Below are 19,395 nucleotides of genomic sequence, written 5' to 3'. Positions count from 1 at the left end.
GGAAAACAGAAAGATAGGGTTAAACTAATACTTTCGAAAAGGGCAAAAGCATAAAGCAAAAATAAAATGTAACGTACCCTCAAGCCCATGACGGCCACCTCGTCCAGCAATTTAGCATCGGGAACATCCCGAAGGGACTCATTCTCAGCTTCGGAGCACAACAGGCTAAACTGCGGTACCAGATCTTTCCCCTCCGCCAAGAGATTAACACCGGAAGGGATCTGGAGGATACAGGCCGAGCCCCTCGAATTAACCACCAAATGAGTGAGACCCTCCACAAACATCCTAACGTCGTCGGGGTCTAGGTTCGACTTAGACTCATAGTCATCAACCACCACGCTTTTTCCCCTTTCTGCTGCTGAAGAGGAAACACACCCTCTACAGAAGATGAGGGCACGTCCGAAGTCATAACAACGGCCCTAGAGGTCTGGTTCTCTACCACGACAAGGTGTTGATTGTCAACAATGGCGGGGTATTCTGATTGAGCCAAGACAACGGCAGGGGTTTCTGATTGCTGATCGCGGGCACCGACAACTCCAACGTTCTATCCCGCCCCAATAAGGGGAGCCACAATAACACCCTCTCCGGAGCCCGTCGGGGGAGAGTCATCCAGATGAATTATTGTTGGGGGCGCCGTCTCAAACTCTACTCTCCGTCTCTTTGAAGGCACCTCTTCCTCTCTTGTAGATGGTGACTCGTCCGTTGGGCGAACGATATTGGTCGGGACCTCGTCCTGGGAAGCGGCCCTCGTTGGAGTAAACAAGGCCGCAGATTCAACCGAAGCAGCCCTCGATGAAGGTCGTACAGTGGATACTGCGATGGGGCGAGCATATGCGGCCGACTGACGAAAGGCTAGCTGAGGTGCCCTTACTCTCCGCACCCTCCCTGGCAACGACGAATGATACATAAGAGGCTAAACAAAAAAAAATAAAGAAGAAGAATAGAGAACAATAGATGAAAGCGCCATCCCACCTGTAAGGGGCCTGCGTCCAAACCTCTCATGAAAGGTCGACCATGTGCGAACACCCACTGTGTGGGGAAGAATGGCCTCCACCTATTCACGAATCCCTTTGACAAGCGGCAGGGGCAATCTCTCAGCTACAAAGATGAGACAGTTTAGTACTCACAGAAAATGGTTGAACATTTCACTGACTAAAGATACAAACTTACGTGCGAAGTTCCATCTCTCAGGGAATCCCGTTGGGTCCGCCACAATGTGTTCGGTCCGCACATAAAAGTAGTTCTCATAGAAACGACGGTTGGTCCCGTCGTCCATCTTCACCACCAGACTCCTCGACCCCCGAGGACGCATGTGAATCATCGAACCACGGATCATTTGAGGAGCAAAAATGCTGAGCATACGGCGTAAAGTGACTCACGACCGGCAAGTTCCGCATATTTGAGCAGCATAAGGAATAACTTGTACAAATAAGGCGAAAGCTGGGCGAGGCATACTTCATAGAAACGGCAAAAATCCACCACCAACATGGGAAGAGGGAGTGTGTACCATACAATAAAGGGGTAGGCGTAGAACATGCAGTACCCGAGACGGTCGAAGTGAACTATGTCGTCTCCCTCCACCGGCCGCATATCAATGTAATTGGGGATTCCCCACCTTTCTTTCAACTCTACAATCCCCCTTTCCCTCACGACGGAGGGGACAGGTTTGGGCTCCGCTCCGCTGCTAAAGCTGAAGTCAGTCGCCTCTCTCCACGGACGAGGCAAGATCTCAACCATTAAAGGAATCTCCTCGTCCTCCGCCGCATCCGCCCCTCCAGTGACCGGAACAGAACTCTCCGGTACCGGACTAGCGGCAGGAAGGTTATTGCGGGAAGAGTTACCAGCCATTTTTTAGCAGAAAACGTTCCAAAAAGAAGTAATAAGAAGAAGAGATGAGAGATTTCAGTGAGCAAGAAAGTAAGCAGAAATTCGAGATTTCAGAAAAACCTATATCTGAAGAACTCCCTCAAGCGAAAGATGAAGTGAATCAATCAAATGACAAGTTCCCTATATTTATAAGAGACATAAATTCCTCAAGCACGAAACCCAAGAGTCGCCATTCAAATTTGATAGGGCACGAAACTTTTCAGTCTCCCAGGAACGTGTATCATAATGGTGTAACCACGAACCAAAGCTTCAGTGCCAACCAACGTCTCGATTCCGAAACCGCCGCAACGGTCCATGAGGATCGAAAGAACGCCACCCTTCCGCCAAAAAACCCACAGAATGCGACTAAGGAATAGAAAGTTGTAGGCCAGATTTCTCTCGACTTTGTAACGAACATGATCCGTCTACTGAGTCCGACATAGGACGACCTCGACAGACGGAGGAACTAACTGTATTGGTCAAAATCTGATCACCACGACCAGGTCGCCCAACACCCCGCCTCGGTAATCAGGCGGTTAAAGTCAATATAGTCCACTCCATTTTCTCCTCTGAGACATCCGACAAATCAGAAAAGGCAACACATAAAGTCAAGACCAGGATACATTAGTGACAAAAAAGGGTCGAGTCAAGCAATGGATAAAAAGATTTCAACTATATTATAGCCAAGAAAAAGCTCTCAAAAGGGGGGCTTCTGCACTTTCTCCCAAGAGAGAGGGCAAAAAGCCTTTTTCTTGTATCTCAGTAAACGTGGAAATGACTCCAAAGAATACATGTAAATTTAGTTTCTCATCAATGGATGGAGAAGACAATGTTGAATCTTAATAAGATCGATCATGTTTCTTTCGCCCCATATGCGTTCATTATCATTTACGTTTTGATTTGGAATTAATTATATTTGGCTACGATTTATTCCTTCATCTTTAATTGATTTGTTCAAAAAGGTTTTAACATCTTTTGAGTCAAATACCGCGCATAGTGAAAGCTTAGTGCACCGAGCTGCCCTAATTTAGTATCTCTTACTAAAAAGAGTTGTTTTCTAAGATTAATGCCGTAAAGCCACCAAACTTATTGGGTCATGGTTTAAGCGTGTAACTTCCTAGTGACATAACTGTATACAAAAGGAAAAAACAAAGCTACCACAGATGGGACAAATGATTCTGTTTGTTTGGATAAGGCCCTTTACGTAATAATTGTTGGCAGTAGCAAAGCAAACTCTAGTGAGAAATGGAAAAGTATGTGACCCTTGACAAATAAGACTAAAAACTTCACAATTATCTATTGAAGTTATCTCATTTTCTAATTATGGATGTTAGGAAATTTCACGAGGAAAGGGAAATGACAATACAACAAACATGAAAGCTTTATTATGGCTAGACAAACTAGTAAGGCAAACGGGCTATATACCATTTTCTAACTTTAATTCTAGAAAGTAAAATATATCGTACTCCCTCCATTTCAATTTATATGAATCTGTTTGACTGAACACAAAATTTAAGAAAAAATGAAGACCTTTGAAATTTGTGGTCCTAAACAAGTTAAAAATAGACCCAAAATATTTGTGTGGTTATAAAAGTTTCTCATTAAGAGTACAATTATAAGTTTAAGCTAAATTGTTTCCAAATTTAAAAAGGGATCATTCTTTTTAGAACGGACCAAAAAGAAAATAGGTTAAAATAAACTGGAACGGAAGGAGTATAGTATATCCCAGTAGCAAAATGACTCAAAAAATTCAAAATATGTAAGGGTTGTCTGTTTGAGAAGTCTTACATCAGGGGCATTGCTTCCAACAAGGTTTGTATTTGGTACTCAATTAAAAAAAAAAAAGAACTGATTATTTGACCAATCAGGCAGATGTGATATCTCAAAGCAAACAGAAAATGCTTAAATTCATAGAACTTAAATCTCTACTCTCCAGCCAGAATTTCATGCCATAAAATAATGTACTTGGTCCCATTAAACTGAACCAAAAAAGTACTCAAAACTACCATATATAACAAAACTTCATAGTCACTTTCACATTATAGCTAAACAACATGATCAAAACAGCTGGCACTCAAGTACGAGCTGTTGCTGTCGGAGCAGCTCCAGGAACCCGTGGAGCTTGACCAGGCTTTGGAGCATCATCCTGAAATAATCACAAAGAAGCTTTAGATAAGCATAAGAAGATTGGTGCACTAAAGCTCATAATGTATGTTGCAAAAAGCATTGAAAGGCCTAAATCTATGCACAAGCCGATTCAGCTAGAGAGTCTGGCAAAAGATTGGCAGCAACCCAAAGTAATGTTGCATTGGCCAAGTCAAGCGGCTTTAATTGTTAGTCTTTTTATTGGTTCATCGGGTTCAGCCAGAAAAAGGAAAAACTCGGGAATAACCACAGTACGAGCGGCATTGGTTAAGGCAAGAAGTTCTACTTGAGACTGTGTTTGGTTCGTCTCGCGGCCTTAAAACAACGTTGTTTGAGGCTCCAATCTTTCCTTTTCAGAGGAAGAAAACTGCCTTCCACTCCTAAAATTTGATCTTCAATTTAGATAGCCGAAAAAGCTTCAACGATAAATAGAGAAAGTAGAATACCCTTGGGCGCCTGAATCGCTGTGGAGGCTCACGGACCCTCCTATCAGTTCGAGAGCGGACCCTAACCACCTTAGAGTGGATGGCACATGATACACAATATTGCATCTTCAGATACAGCTTAGGCAGAGTGTACGCTGCAGAGAATATATTTCATGTTAGCTGCTGTATGAGTATAAACTATTGCTCAACGAGGATCACTGCAGAACAAAGAAAGGCCCACTGTAGGCTCTTTCACAACATATCCACAGAAAAAAAAAAGGAAAAAAAGGAGGCTCACTTTCAAAAGCACAAGCTTCCTGCACATCCCTAACAGCTGCTTGCTCAACAATATTCCTCACAAGAAACCTCTTGATGGCTTTGTCCTGTCATAATAGGAGTACTAAGCATCAAATTAAGTTGCAAACTCTTGTCAACAAACTTGTCTTATATCAACATCATAGCATGATTACAATGTCAAAAGAAAGTTAAGCCACACACCTCTCTTGTTACCATGTTGGTCATAAGATACAAAACAGAGACACTCTACCCTAGATCTCAGCTATAATTCAGAGAACGGACTTCCACAATATGAACTATACTAAATAACATAAATCATCAAACTGATAAAGTTCCCAAACTACTACTGAACATGCACACCACTTTCATCAAACCCGATCAACAAGGCGACAAGGACTTAACCAGCAGGCATTTACAACTCTGCGCGTCAATCAACCAGCTACACTTGAATCTCAAACTAGATGAGGTTAGTTATGTTTCAGACGCGGATTCAGTATTTGAAGTTTATGAGTTCCTCCGGTGACCTGAGTTAATATACAATAATAACTGGGTTCACATTCAAATATTTATAAATACTTAAGTGAATTTCTTAATACATATACAGGGTCTGAACAAGAGCTACAGGGTTCATTCAAGTACAAATCATTTATCTCACAGGGCAATTTGTTCATTATCTTAAACTAAAGGCTCACAACTCTATGCATAAAAGCTCAATAGATAACATGGAACTCAGAAACCACATAAAATCATACAATGCACCTAAAATCAAAACGCATCAACAATAGTTACAGAGGAACAAAAAAACGATAATATTTAGCATCTTTTATTGATGTAAACCATCGTGTGCTTATCTCAGTATTTAAAGTGGTACCTTAGGGCAGCATTTGCCGCAGTTGGAGCAACGCACGAATTTGACGTGGCCACGTCCATGCTTGTTGCGACCTCCGTTCCTTCTCTTGAACGTCTGCACAAATAAAAAGCTTAGAGAATGATAGTTTGCTGAGATTTAACTGACATTATAGAAAAAGTTCAATTTTCTCTTACCATTTTCGGAGCGGGCTGGAACTCGACGGCTGCTCACAGAACCTAGGGTTTTCGTTTTTTCCAGAGAATGGGGAGCAATGTAAATCGATGGTAATATTGGAATCACTCTAATTTTCGCGGCTGATCATTTTGCCCCTTCAAGTTTCGGGTCAATTGGTTTTGTGACCAATACAAACTTATTTTTAATTTTATGATCCCATATCTTTTTTTATACATGAAAGATTTGTTTTTACGGAGATCTAAAAAAGACATATTCTTAAATTCAACATTGTAAAAAGTCATGAAGGCCTAAAACCCTCAAGTTTCTTTAATGTTACTGATATAATATAGTCCCTCCCGTTTATTTTAGAAAGAAATTTAGTGTGCATTTGGACATAAGAATCGTAAAATTCCAAGAAAAAGTGGGGAAAAAATTCAAATGAGAATGGTATTTAAAAATTAGAGTTGTGTTTGGACATGAATATAATTTTGGGTTGTTTTTAAAATTTTGTGAGTAATCTGAGTGAAAATTTTGAAAAATAGCTTTTTGGAGTTTTTAAAATTTTCGAAAATTTCCAAAATTCATTTTCAAGTGAAAATTGGAAATTTTATGGCCAAACACTGATTTCAAAAAAAAAGTGAAAAAAATCTTATGTCCAAACCGGCTCTTAGTTGGTAAGATTTTTGAAACTTGTGCTAATTTTTCAAAATTATGACCTTAAGCGTGTTATAATATTTGTACGGCAATAAGAATTTTTCTTTAAAAGTAAAACAAAAGTGTAAATTAATTATTCTCAAACGAAAAAATATGTCATTGTTTTCAAAATGAGCGACATAACCTGTACGGGAATGAGTAATACTAGTATTTATTATTTTGCCAAACAAATAAACTAAAAATATAAATTGGACCAAATAACTACTCATGTTTCAACAAGCACCAGTGGTCTAGTGGTAGAATAGTACCCTGCCACGGTACAGACCCGGGTTCGATTCCCGGCTGGTGCAATCCTTTTTTCACTTTTTCACATAAAAATAAATGTGAGTTTGTACAGTAATTTTTATGTGTGTGAAATCGGAAGTTAGAGTCGCCGAGCCCAACTATACGACCCCATTCTTAGCTAACATTAATTACTTTCTGCACTGTCATCTTTGTGTTACAAGGATCAGCTTTCTGGAAATATATGATCGCGACGACAAATGCTAATATGGTGTGAAATATCAAAAGTAACTTTTGTGCCCCAAGTTTTGCCATCCCTCATCTACTTTGTAGTTATGTTTTCTTTTCTTTTTTTCTTCTGGTTTTTGGTTGGATTGTCTTCCCTACAAAGTTACAGACCTATGTTACTTCCTTTGTCTAAAAAAGAATGGCATTACTATTTTTGAAGTCAATCAAAAGTTTATTACTACTACTTTTTATGTATTCAAATCCGATTGCAACATCTTCATTGGCTTCATGTGAACAAACTAATCCAAGAGAGAAACGATCTGAGAGTGTCTGAAGAACATAATAGTCAACTAGGAAAAAAATATATGCTATATATATGTCTAACAAGGTTCAATAATGAAACTGCTACATTAGGACAGCTATCCTTATCCTTCAAATCCACCAACTGCAAAATAGAAAGCTACATTCTATTCAAATGCTGTAAGTTGTAACACATCTGTGACGTATGGAAAACTTTGCAGCGACATCTTCATCGCTGAAAACTTCTATCTATACTCTGATCAACCGCTAGCCAATAGACAGTGTTAGAAATTTTATACGTGCTGATCCTTGTTAGAATTCCAGCCAGGAGCCTTAGCAACAATACTATCCGCCATATTGCCAGTACCTTTTTCAATATTTATTAGAGGATCAGATTCGCTTTCCTTTACCTTCAACACAGAAACAGCAGATATGATTAGTACATCTATGTGTCCAACATATAGGAAAATTTAATACTTAATAAAAAACAAGTTCCCAGAAGATCAGCGATTTAAAGTGAAGGGAGCATAAGGTTTAAATATTAACTTTCTTCTAGATCTGCCCTTCCTATGGGGGCGCAACTAACTAAACAGTTTTGTTAGCAAATCATAACGCAAATGCAGTAGTAGTAATAGTAGTGTAATGAGGTAACACAATAGGAGGTAGTAAAGGGAGCCGTGCCACTAACTGATCCATTTGTAAGCACATTGCAGATTTAGCAGTAGTGTAATCAGGTGAAATGAGAGGAGGTAATATTGGGCCTGCCGGCCTCCAATCTCCATTACCGGCAATCTTGCAAATCATTGGCCCATAGTATGAAAAATAGGAGTACCTTTTTGTCTGTCTATGTTCTGGAAAGACATGACATAATGTAGAATACTAAAAAACAAAGGTGTAATAATACCTGAGAGAGATGGGATGCAGCCTCTATGGACTTCTGCTGGCTCTCAATGGTGCAACAATATGAATAGAGTATCATTCCAAGCATAGCAATGACGATGCCCAGAATGTTTCGCCAGCTGAAGGGGTCACGAAGAAGAACATACCCAAAGGCCAAAACAAGACATGTTTTTAGATGTCCAAGGACCTGATAGGTGACTGGAGAAGTCTTGCCAATTACCAAAAAAGTACTGAAATTCACGGACACAGATATAAGGCAGGAGAGAACAATAAAGGCCTGCCATCAACACGTTGAAGTTAATGAATAATGATATCTAACTTACAATTGAAAAAAAATTCTAACTTACCAGAACTTTTGGTGTGTAGTTGAAAGCAAACACATTCTGATTTGTCAAAAGCCCATCCAAAAATGGTCCTACTATAAACAAAGTAAGTGATTGATAAGGACAAGACTGATACAGGAGCTGGGTTGAAGAAACCTTGAACTTCTTTTGGATGGTATTCGTCATCTGAGAAGATGGGTTAAGATATCCAAGCAAGAAAAAGATATGATACAATCGTTGTAAATTATAGGTCCAACAGCATTTGCTAATACATATAAATAACTTCCAAAAAAGTTTTAAATCTTATTTGCCACAAATAAGGTTGCTAAACTGAGTATCTATGAAGTGGATGGAGGCATGGAGACACTGAGACAAAGAACTGATTGACAATACAGCAAAGGATACAATCTGTGCAATACAAGTGGTGACAATTGCAAACATAGATAAAACAGAACCCAAGAGATTGAGCTGCAAATCAGTGACTGTTGCAATTCCAACCCCAAAGAGAAGAACGGTAAGTGCAAGCTGGATATTCCTACTGCAAATCATAGTTGAGAGAAAAATAAACTCGTTAGTAAATATGTACAACTAAAAGAGTAATTTCATAAATGCATAAAGCGAAACAGTAGATGAAAGCAGAACTTTCAGAGCTAAAAGTATTACTTCATAGAGCACTAACAACACTCAGGACCAACAGATACATAGAGGTTAATTAGATCACAATAGTGGAGCCAAAATAGTTTCCAGGACTTTGGTCTAGTAGTAGGAGTGCAATGCGTGACGTGTGGATTAGGCGCATATCATGAATTGGACTCTCCCATAGGCAAAAGCCTAGTATTTAAGTGGAGAAGGTTAGAGCGGTGGGCTCATTATCCATGAGTTTCTAACCGTGCGCCACTGACCTTCAAGGCTTCTCAGTTATCAAAATAATAATAATAATAATAATAATAATAATAATGGAGCAAAAAATAAGCTCTATTTGTGCACAGTTATACTCGGTAAAGATCTCCCGGTATCTCCTCTCACCTTTTCAAATAGTTCCATGACTTACCGCCCCATGACCATTATTATTATATGATAATTTACTAGTCACTTGCAACCTCAATATTGCATCTAACTCAGGCTTAAATAATCGTCAATATTTGAATTAAGCAAGAAAAAAATTCCTTGAAAAAGATTCCATCCATGTTGACAAGGATCTTCTGAACATCACATAAAAATAGGAGAAACAATCTTGAGTGTGGTAAAACCTAACAGGAAAACTAATGAAATTGACCGAGAATGTTCCAAATGGATCTCTGAATTGTTAAGGACCCCAAAAAAAAATTGATATGGTTGGCTCTAACAATCTTAATGATTAATAGCATTTCACAGGCATATATGCATTTCAAAAGCACAATTTTGTCAAGAACTTAATCTTCTGCTTTACCTTTAACCCTGTTAATGGCACTTAAGATATTTGCCTAGTACTAATAGAATTTCAGTCATAATCTTAAAGTAGTAGAATTTCTAACACAAAAATTAATTAGCTAAGATTATGAAAGCGCTTTTGCTAGCATTCACTGATAGAAGCTAACCAACTTTTTTTTGGGTCCAAAAGCTAGCCAGCGTTTGAATTACTTTCAGCCTGCAGAATGCACCTAATCGCCCCTTTTGGAAAGAAAAAAAAACACCTTCATGATCCAAAAATAAAATACACATGCAAGGGGCGAATACCCAATCAAAGATGCCTGAGTATTTTCCTCTAGACACTACTTGCCGTTTTTATTTAGATTTTGATGCAGATAGTTGTCTTAAACACCTTTCTTTTGCCATAGTTTTTGTCTAAGTTGATCTTTATCAAATCAAGAAAAAATGACTGTATATGTGACTAATGTTATGCCTCTGATATTCAACTTAACAGATAAGGGCAAGATACAGTATTCAGACTCAAATTCTAATTATTCAAAGAAATTACTTCTGGTTTGAGCCAAACACATGGTGGTGAAAAAGCTTCCTCAATGTAATGTTCCAAGCTTAACAAAACAAGAACAGATCACTATTTGGGAGAGAAAAATGTTCCAAAGGAGAAATAACAATGGCTGTGAAGGTAATGTACTGTGATACTCCATCTACCTAGTGTAAACAGACTCACTTTTTAAGAACTTTTCGGAAATAGTAAAGAAAATTGAGTAAGTCAACATCTAGCATATTTTACCTGAATTTTTTCCTGTAGAAAAGAGTCTCCAAAAGAACTGTACAGGGGATGATTGCTAATTTTGTCATCTATAATACAAAAGCAGTAAAAAGATCAGAAAAAATAACTGCATTTAAGTTTCAAAATTAACCAGAAGCTAAAGATCTCCTATGCAGAGACAAAATAGAATTAAGCTATAATGAGAGTTTGAGAGCAACAGGAAACAAGAGGATCGCATCACATCAAGTAAATTCGTGTCTCACCACAAAAAGGAAGAAGCCTGCTGCCCTTTTCAAAGAATGAAAATGGAAAAGACCTTACAATTCAGCTAGCTATGTTGATTGTTATTTTCGTAATGACCATTAAACATTTCATGATAAGATTTTGATAGCACATATTCATCGTGAGTAACTTAAGGTCAAAGAGGAACAAGCTATTTCCAGTTGTAAAATCATGCCGTGCAGCTTCTAGATCTTATAAACACTTAACTATATCAAACTAATTATCCCAGCGGATACATTGTTATACCTTGAAACATAGGTACAGAAATAAGGGGACAAGAAATGAGAAAAAGGAAAACTTAAAGAAAAGAGAGTTAAAAACAAGAAGAAAAAGATCTTAACCTGAAATATCACTAGTAAAAACAGACAGGTTTAAATTTTTTTTTGCCAGATAGTCATTAATAGCAGAAAGGAAAAAGAACGAACCTGATAAAAACCGACAGAATTAAACCCCAGGCTTAGATTAAGAAGTCCAATGGAGGACCCATTCAGTATTCCGAAGCCCATAACAGCTTTTGGATCAAAAGGCTTGTGCTCAAACAATCTCATCCAAATAGCCACATGGAGAGAACAAAATGTAACTAGAAGATGCCAGCTTGTCAAAGTCGTAGCTGAGAAAGTAATATAAAAAGTTAGAACTGAAAGCTGAACAAAATACAATTGAGAATTTCTTTTATTAGGTTTTTCAAGAACCAAAATGGAAGTGCCAACTAACGGCCTAATAAATTGTTTCTGGGATGTCTAAGAGGTGTTTAACAAATTTTAGATGTAAATGCACAAGAGTAATTTGCACTATGTTATACTTTTTGTTTAACTACTATGCATGCACTTGGACCTGATTTTATGTTCTCTCCTCCTACTAGTATGACATAAGCCAAGTTGATCAACTGTCAAAGTAAGTTGTTATTCATTAGAGGACCAGAGGAAATAATTGCAAAATAGCTGAAGGTGTATGTAAAGAAGAACACAAACAAGAGAAATAACCAAGCCAAAATATTTTAGCTGTTTCTGCTCCCGACTAATTACAAACAGTCGAACCCATTTTTTTGGCGTAAAATATTGAGGTTTACTGAATGACATTCGTCCAAACAACAACAACAACTACGTCTCAATCCCAAGCTAGTTGGTGGACACATCCGTCTCAAAAAGAGTGACACAATCTTAGAAATCTTTTCCCCCACAAGCTCTTGTGATTCACCATGTTAAAGTAATCGACGACTCAATCAATTATGCCTCAATCTGAATAGTTCCAGTTGGCTATATGAGATCCTTTATGTCCATTCCCCTCTAAATGTATTAAATAATTTATCTTTTCAAGGTAAATTAAATGTTAATTCTGAAGCAAGTACCTAATTTCACAAAGCAAGTTCTACAACATAAGCAACTCACTCGTAAAATTAATCATTATACTAATGGAAGAAAACACACACACAACTAGTACTGCTATGCCTCAATCCCAAGCTAGTTGGGTTGACGTATTCGTCCCAGAAGAAAAGTGAGTCATCGTAGATACTCCCCGCATAAGCTCTTTGTGAATCTCATAGCACCATGATAAAGCAATCAATGAACCAATCAAGTACGCCTCAATCTAAATAGTTGTTTTGGCGATATGGAATCTTTTATGTGTATTCCCCTCTAAAAGTATGAAATAATTTACTTTGTCAAGGTAACTTAAATGTTAATTGTAACGCAAGTACCTCATTTCACGAAGCAAGTTCTACAACATAAGCAACTCAGTCGTAAAATTAATCATTATACTAATGCAAACACACACACAAAAACAAACAAACAAAAAGGTGCCTTAGGATAAAAGTTATCAAACTCACCAAATGTAAAACCAAGTGTGCTAATAAGCGCCTTATTGCAAATAACAATGGACACAGAAGACACCACCGACAAACTCAGTGCCCCTATGGTCCCCAGCTGAAACCTCTGCCCTTCGCTCATTTTCGCTTTTTCTTCAATCCCAACCTCAAAATCTGCACATCAAATAGAATTTTTCCACCTCTTATATCATTGAAAAATGCAAATCGTCTCGCAATTTCACAACCAAATTCTTACCTCATCGCAATCGTGAATCCATACAAAACCAGCTCAGCTGAAAATAAACGTCCAATTCCGACAAAAAATGTGATTTACTCAGCGATATATAAAAAGTTATTAAAAACCATATACGAATCCAGCATATATGCGGTGGATCAACATGCACGTGTGTGTAAGTAAATTTAAAAAAAGTGCAGTATACATATGTACAGAGAATTTTTTAAAGCAAAAATTAAGAATATGTTAATATATTAAGCAGTGCACCAAATGATTTAAAATTTTGGATTCGTCTCTGGATGGGCAAATTGCAATAGTACGCTTTGTGAAATTATAGATCTGCTGCTTAGATGGGATATATTATAATATTCATACATTTATACGTACAGGTAATATGGAGAAAGAATGGAAGAAAATGGAAGAACCTGAAAAGCTTCGGATCACGGAAATGGAGGTAGTGATGTGCGCTAAGTGTTTGATAGAACGTTAAAAGCATTAGAAGCAGAATGCGGAAAAAATTGCACCACCATATATATAGCTTTTTGTTGTTTAATAATTTAATTTTGACTTTTTAACTGAATCCCGGCTTGCTTTTCGCCGGCGGATCACGTGAGGACTGAGGGGTCTATTTATTTAGTATGGAATATTCAGACAGAAAATTTAAAGAAATTAGGATTTAGATATGTTCATATATACGTAAAAAACAATTTGCTCGAAAATTAATAAGTATATTATAAGTTGAAAAAGTGTGTTGAATTATTATTTGAAAAACACCCTTACCACAATTTCATAAAGTAGTTTTTTTATTGAACCTGCAAAAATTAAAAAGAGCTTGAGAAAACTTTTTCATAAACACCAACTTGAAATATTTTTTTCCAAGTTCTAAAAAAAATTCGTGGACAAAGATTTTAATGAGAGTTAGAATGACAATCCTCACCTCTAAAAATAAGTTCGTTAAAAATCATTTATATATTTCTGTCAAAATACAAAATTATCCTTGAGACTCTATATTCATGCATTCGTTAAATATATACAGAAAATACAAAGACAAAAGAAAGATAGAAGTTTATACTTAAAGAAAAAGATGTGTTCAATTGTTGCGGTAGCAGTAAAGATGTATAAATACTCTTTGTGTTTCATTTTATATGCCATTGTTATTATTTAGAAAATTAAACATAATTTTCTTTGATTATAATTTTTTATAAATTGTTTCAAGTAATTGTATAGGGTAAAATCGGTTCGAATTAATTGCTCAAATAATAGAACGACGTGTGGAACCGGGGACAGGCGGAAGGCGAGGCAAATGGAAATCAGGACTGGGGATAGCAGCTTCGTTTGGCATCAAGAAGACCCCGAGGGAAATTATGCTAATGAAGAGAAACGAATATTTGTCATCCGATGATATTCAATGAGAATATTCTTCAGTATGAAATATATAGTCTGTTATAGAGAATTTTGGCATTCATAGCCTACTGTTACACATTCGTCAATGACCCCTATAATTGTCATTTAAAATGGGCTTGATCCTAGGACCTTGTTCCCTATGTGCAATTATAAATAGTGACTTTAACAACCATTGTAGGAAAGAAAATTTTCTGAAAAACTTATACTACACATTATTTTAAGCTTAATAATACTTTATTTCTTGTCTATTGATATCGTTGTTACTGCCTTCGGAAGTTCTAATCCCGGAACCAAGCTATTTGATGTCTTATCATGATTTCAACGCTAAGTCTTGCATTTTGTTTAATTTATTTATCATTTTGGAATCAAATCGATTTGCTTGTCTAGAAACCATATTACAAATTCAACTGTACTGTTTTACGGGTAAACATTAATTTTAATTATAAGAGTATTAGGAGAACATTTGAGTAAGGAATTTTTGCTTTCCTATACTATATATGAAACTTATTTACCCTTCCTAATCAAATTTTAACTTAATCACATGGGCATATATAATTTATCAACTATATACAAATTAGTATTAATGAGTATCCCTTTATATTAGGAATCGAATAGAGAATCAGTTAGGTAGTTATTTCCTCATCCCTGCTCTCTCTCTCTCTCTCTCTCTTATTTCCCCAATTTTTTTCTTTCTTGTTCTCTGCTTTTTGTCCTCTCTTTTTTATCAATAATTTCAATTGTTTTAATATAGAGTTTTAACTTACCAATTTCTTTTCATGTTATACAATTGGTGTTCGAATTAAATTGTCAATCAATAAATTTTGAAAGTGTTTGATTCTTCACCATTGACAATCAGTAAAAAGTTTCAACGCTTTGAATTCGAATTTGGGTTTTAAAAACAGTTATTTATTTGGATTGGGTGTTGTTGAAAATAATTGAGACTATTTTTCAGAGTTTATATCTCAATTTTAAGGGTGTTTGGTGAAGATTAGACTTAATTTTGGCTGAATTTCAGATTGAAACTCAAAGAAGAAGATAAATATACAATATACTTATGAAATTATATTAAAGTTATATGTAAATTGTAATTCTGTGTGACGACCCAAAGGGCCATCACCTGTTTTTAATTGAATTATGTATCTCCGAAGCCTTAAAACCCTCATTTAGAGTTGCCTCGATTTACGTGCGCAATCCGACGCGTAGCCGGAAAGCTTAAATATGAAATTCTGTGAAAAATGATGAAATTTGGTTATAAAATGAGTAAATTTGACTTCGGTCAATATTTTTGGGAAACGGACCCGGACCCGGAAAATATGGGACTTGGGCGTATGCCCGGAATCGAATTCCGAGGTCACAAGCCCGAGAAATGAATTTTTTAAGAAAAATTATTTTTCAAAAAATGTTCAAGGAAATTTCAAATGAATTTCGATTAGAACATGTTGGTATCGGGCCCGTATTTTGGTTCCGGTGCTCGGTACAGGTCTATTATATGGTTTAAGTCATTTCTGTAAAATTTGGTTGAAAACGGAGTCCGTTTGACGTGATTCAGACCTAAATTGCTAAAGTTGATGTTTTATGAAGTTTGAGAAAAAATTCTTTGATTTTGAGGTTTAATTTGTTGCTTATGATGTTATTTTGGCGATTTGATCGCACGGATAAGTTCATATGATGTTGTTGAGTTAGTACGCATGTTTGGTTAGGAGCCCCGAGGGCTCGGATGTGTTTCAGAAGGTTTCGAACTTGGAAAATGTTGCAGGTTTCTCAGCTGTTGGGTTTCTGGTGTTTCCTTCTTCGCGTTCGCGGGAGTACCCACGCGAACGCGATGGGTTAATTATTGCTGAAGGAATTTCCTTCTACGCGAACGCGTAGCTCAGGTCGCGAACGCGAGGCACTGGGGGATATCCCTTCGCGAACACGGTCCTGGCCACGCGAACGCGAAGGCCAATCGAGCCTGGGCGGGGGTAGGGCATTTACCTTATGCGAACGCGACCTCTTGGGCGCGAACGCGAGAGCTCGAGGAGATTACTCTCCGCGAACGCGAGCCCGTGTACGCGAATGCAAAGGTTTACCCAGCCTGACCATCGCGAACGTGAAGTGTCAGTCGCGAATGCGAAGGGCATTTTCGCCCAGTGATTTTTAAACACCCAAAAACTGAACACTTACGGGATTTCTCAAAATTTTACAAAACCTCTTCTTCTCCAAAGCTCTTAGGCGATCCTTGAAGCAATTTTTCACCATAATCTCTTGGGTTAGTAATCTTTAACTTACTTTCTTTCGTTTCATCAACACCTATTGAATTTCTAGGCCTAAAACATGTGATTAAGGGTAGAAAATTAGGGATTTGGGTAGAGTTAGGGCTTTTTGATTTATTGGGATTTAGATCTCGTTTTGGGGTCGAATTTGAAAACAAATTATATATTCGGGCTCGTGGGTGAATGGGTGATCGGGTTTTGGTTCGAACCTCGTGTTTTGACCAAGCGGGCCCGAGGTCGATTTTTGGGATTTTGGGAAGAATGATTGGAAAGTTATAATTGAACATTGGAATTGGATTGTTTAGCACTTATTGATGATATTGAGTCAATTATGTATAGATTTGATTGGGTTGGAGCCGAATTTGAGAGGAAAAGCGGTGTTCGAGGCTTGAGTTGGCCGTGGAAGTTCGAGGTAAGTGTTCGGTTTAACCTCAGCTTGAGGGATTAGGAGTTGAGTCCTATTTGCTACTTGCTTCTTGTTGAGTACGACGTATAGGCATGGTGACGAGTATCTATACGTTGCTGTCGAGCATGACCGTGAGTCTTAAAATTTGAACGTTGTTGTGTTCTTAAATAACTCTTCGGATGCTTTAATTAACGATCTTCTATATTGAGCAAAAATTGATTTTATCCTCATGGATCTTAGTTATGATTGAGTATTGTCATTGATTGAGCTCAGTACAAAATGAGTTAGGATTTGGTTATAGCTGATTCTCCTTTGCCGGGATGACTGTTTCGATATTGTTGTTCCCTTACCGGGAAGTTATTATATTGCTTTTGTTCCCTTGCCGGAATTTCTTGTAATTTTGTGATGGCTTGTAAATGGGAGCGGGTGGTACGCCTACCACAAGATATGATGAAATGGGAGCGGGTGGTACGCCTGCCACAAGATTGATGAAATGGGAGCGGGTGGTACGCCTACCACGAGAATTAATGAAATGGGAGCGGGTGGTACGCCTACCACGAGAATTAATGAAATGGGAGCGGGTGGTACGCCTACCACGAGACATAATGAAATGGGAGCGGGTGGTACACCTACCACAAGATATGAGAAATGGGATCGGGTTGCACGCCTGCAACAAGATAAAACTGAAAGTGAAAGTTGCCTTATTTCTTTTTATCCGTGTTAGAAGTTAAATTGTAGTTTCTTTATTATTTTGATATTCTGTTTTATCTGCTACCCTCGAAACATGTTCCCCTTCCCCAACTTTGATTGCTTATTACCTGTTTACCTTTCTGCCATATAGTATATAACTGGATAGGTTTATCTGGAGCCTGGTCCTAGCCTCGTCACTACCTCGCCGGGGTTAGGACAGACACTTACCAGCACATGGGGTCGGTTGTGATGATGCTACACTCTGCACTTATGTGCAGATACCGGAGCAGCATTTGAGCAACATCATTAGCTCGGGAGCTAACCTTTAGTCCACCGAGACACCGAGGTAGCCTTGTAGGCGTCCGCAGGCCCGGCGTCTACTCTATCCTATTTTATATTGTGTTATCTCATGTATTCGAGACAGACAGTATTATTTTTATTTCAAACTGATGTATGTAGTATTCTTAGTAGTCCGTGGATGTTGTGACACCAGGTTCTGGGTAGAGACATGTATTGGTTTCTAGATATTTTGGTTTCATATTTATTTAAGACTTCCGCTAAATTTTATTTTCTGTTGTCATCTAAATGCTTAATCATTGATAATTTAACTGGCTAAGCATGTATTAAAACGAAAGAGTTAATGGTTTCTAAGTTCATGGCTTGCCTAGCTTCTACGAGTAGGCGCCATCACGACTCCCGAGGGTGGGGATTTCGGGTCGTGACATTCTGTTGTAATTATATATATATTTTCATTTGAATATTATATGAAAGTTAAAAATAGTTGTATAATGTATGAATCGTTGTATGAAATTGTATTTAAGTTATACATACTATCTTTTTACATAAAGTTGTTGATATGTATCAAAATTATTTTAAGAGAAGAGTTTTGATTGGAATTTTTAGAGAGGAAGAAGAATACACCACTTATAAATTATATATACAAATCATATACAAAATACAAACAAAAGACATATTGTATAAAATTTGTATGAAAATTGTATTTAAGTTGTATGATATTGTAATTGTATTTAACTGGATAGAATTATGTATGAAAATTGTATATAAGTTATAAATAAGTTGTATAAAATTTATTTTTACTATGTATATTGTAGATATTCAAACAATTGTGGATAACACTATCGTAAATACTAAAATTGTAACGATCTAACCGGACGTTTTGCTTTTTAGAACCCCATTCCCCTAAATGAGACTTTACCATAGTTGATTTTACTGATTTATGACTTGTGGGGATGGTTAATTCGGGATTTAGAAGAGTTCGGGTTGAAATCAAAACACTTGGTTTCTTAAGGTTGGCTTAAAAGGCCAAGTTTGACTTCAGTCAATATTTTGAGTAAACAACCTCGAAATCGGGATTTGACAGTTCCAATAGGTTCGTATGGTGATTTCGGACTTGAGCATATGTTCGGATCGGGTTTTGGATGACTCGGGAGTGTTTTGGTTCCTATTAGTGAAAGTTGGTTCTTCGAAGATTTTAGAAGTTCTTTAAATTTGGTTTGGAGCGGGTTTTGGGTGATATCGAGGTCCAAACGGAATTATGAGACCTGTAATAGTTTCCTAATGTCATTTAAGACTTTCACGCATAATTTGGTGTCATTCCGAGTAGTATAAGTGTGTTTCGCGCATTGGAAGTAAATTGAAGAACTTGAAGTTCTTAAGTTTGATTCAATTGGTTTTAGTGTGT

The 19,395-nt window shown here is 37.4% G+C and overlaps 2 protein-coding genes and 1 non-coding gene across 3 annotated transcripts; 1 reads left to right on the top strand and 2 right to left on the bottom strand.

The window, feature by feature from the left end:
• Positions 1-3,744: 3,744 nt before the first annotated feature.
• On the bottom strand, positions 3,745-5,928 carry LOC104223203 (small ribosomal subunit protein eS26x-like). The gene is made up of 5 exons (XM_009774584.2): positions 5,778-5,928; positions 5,605-5,697; positions 4,735-4,819; positions 4,458-4,591; positions 3,745-4,012 (listed from the first exon to the last, which is right to left on the bottom strand). The coding sequence occupies exons 1-5, from the start codon at positions 5,778-5,780 to the stop codon at positions 3,941-3,943; spliced, it is 387 nt and encodes a 128-aa protein (XP_009772886.1). The 5' UTR covers positions 5,781-5,928; the 3' UTR covers positions 3,745-3,940.
• Positions 5,929-6,690: 762 nt separating this feature from the next.
• TRNAG-GCC (transfer RNA glycine (anticodon GCC)) lies at positions 6,691-6,761 on the top strand. The gene has a single exon. It is a non-coding gene; the product is annotated as a tRNA-Gly (tRNA).
• A 492-nt stretch (positions 6,762-7,253) lies between these two features.
• Positions 7,254-13,458, bottom strand: LOC104223196 (UDP-xylose transporter 3-like). Its single transcript, XM_009774573.2, has 9 exons — positions 13,367-13,458; positions 12,963-12,999; positions 12,728-12,880; positions 11,328-11,512; positions 10,642-10,709; positions 8,850-8,982; positions 8,469-8,630; positions 8,126-8,398; positions 7,254-7,631 (listed from the first exon to the last, which is right to left on the bottom strand). Exons 3-9 carry the CDS (start codon positions 12,846-12,848, stop codon positions 7,515-7,517), a joined length of 1,059 nt encoding a protein of 352 aa, XP_009772875.1. The 5' UTR covers positions 12,849-12,880; positions 12,963-12,999; positions 13,367-13,458; the 3' UTR covers positions 7,254-7,514.
• Positions 13,459-19,395: the final 5,937 nt, after the last annotated feature.

This window comes from Nicotiana sylvestris, chromosome 6, assembly GCF_000393655.2.
Source record: "Nicotiana sylvestris chromosome 6, ASM39365v2, whole genome shotgun sequence".
Taxonomy (NCBI): domain Eukaryota; kingdom Viridiplantae; phylum Streptophyta; class Magnoliopsida; order Solanales; family Solanaceae; genus Nicotiana; species Nicotiana sylvestris.
The sequence above is the reverse complement of the archived record's forward strand: the minus strand, read 5'-3'. Positions and strand labels throughout refer to the sequence as shown.

Coding starts and splice junctions, on each gene's coding strand:
- LOC104223203 (XM_009774584.2), bottom strand. Junction 4,592..4,734: donor GGAAGCTTGTGCTTTTGAAA/GTGAGCCTCCTT, acceptor TATTCTCTGCAG/CGTACACTCTGCCTAAGCTG. Junction 4,013..4,457: donor AGCGATTCAGGCGCCCAAGG/GTATTCTACTTT, acceptor TGATTATTTCAG/GATGATGCTCCAAAGCCTGG.
- LOC104223196 (XM_009774573.2), bottom strand. CDS start 12,848: ATGAGCGAAGGGCAGAGGTTTCAGCTGGGGACCATAGGGGCACTGAGT. Junction 10,710..11,327: donor ATTCTGTCGGTTTTTATCAG/GTTCGTTCTTTT, acceptor TTTGTATTATAG/ATGACAAAATTAGCAATCAT. Junction 8,399..8,468: donor ACTACACACCAAAAGTTCTG/GTAAGTTAGAAT, acceptor TGTTGATGGCAG/GCCTTTATTGTTCTCTCCTG.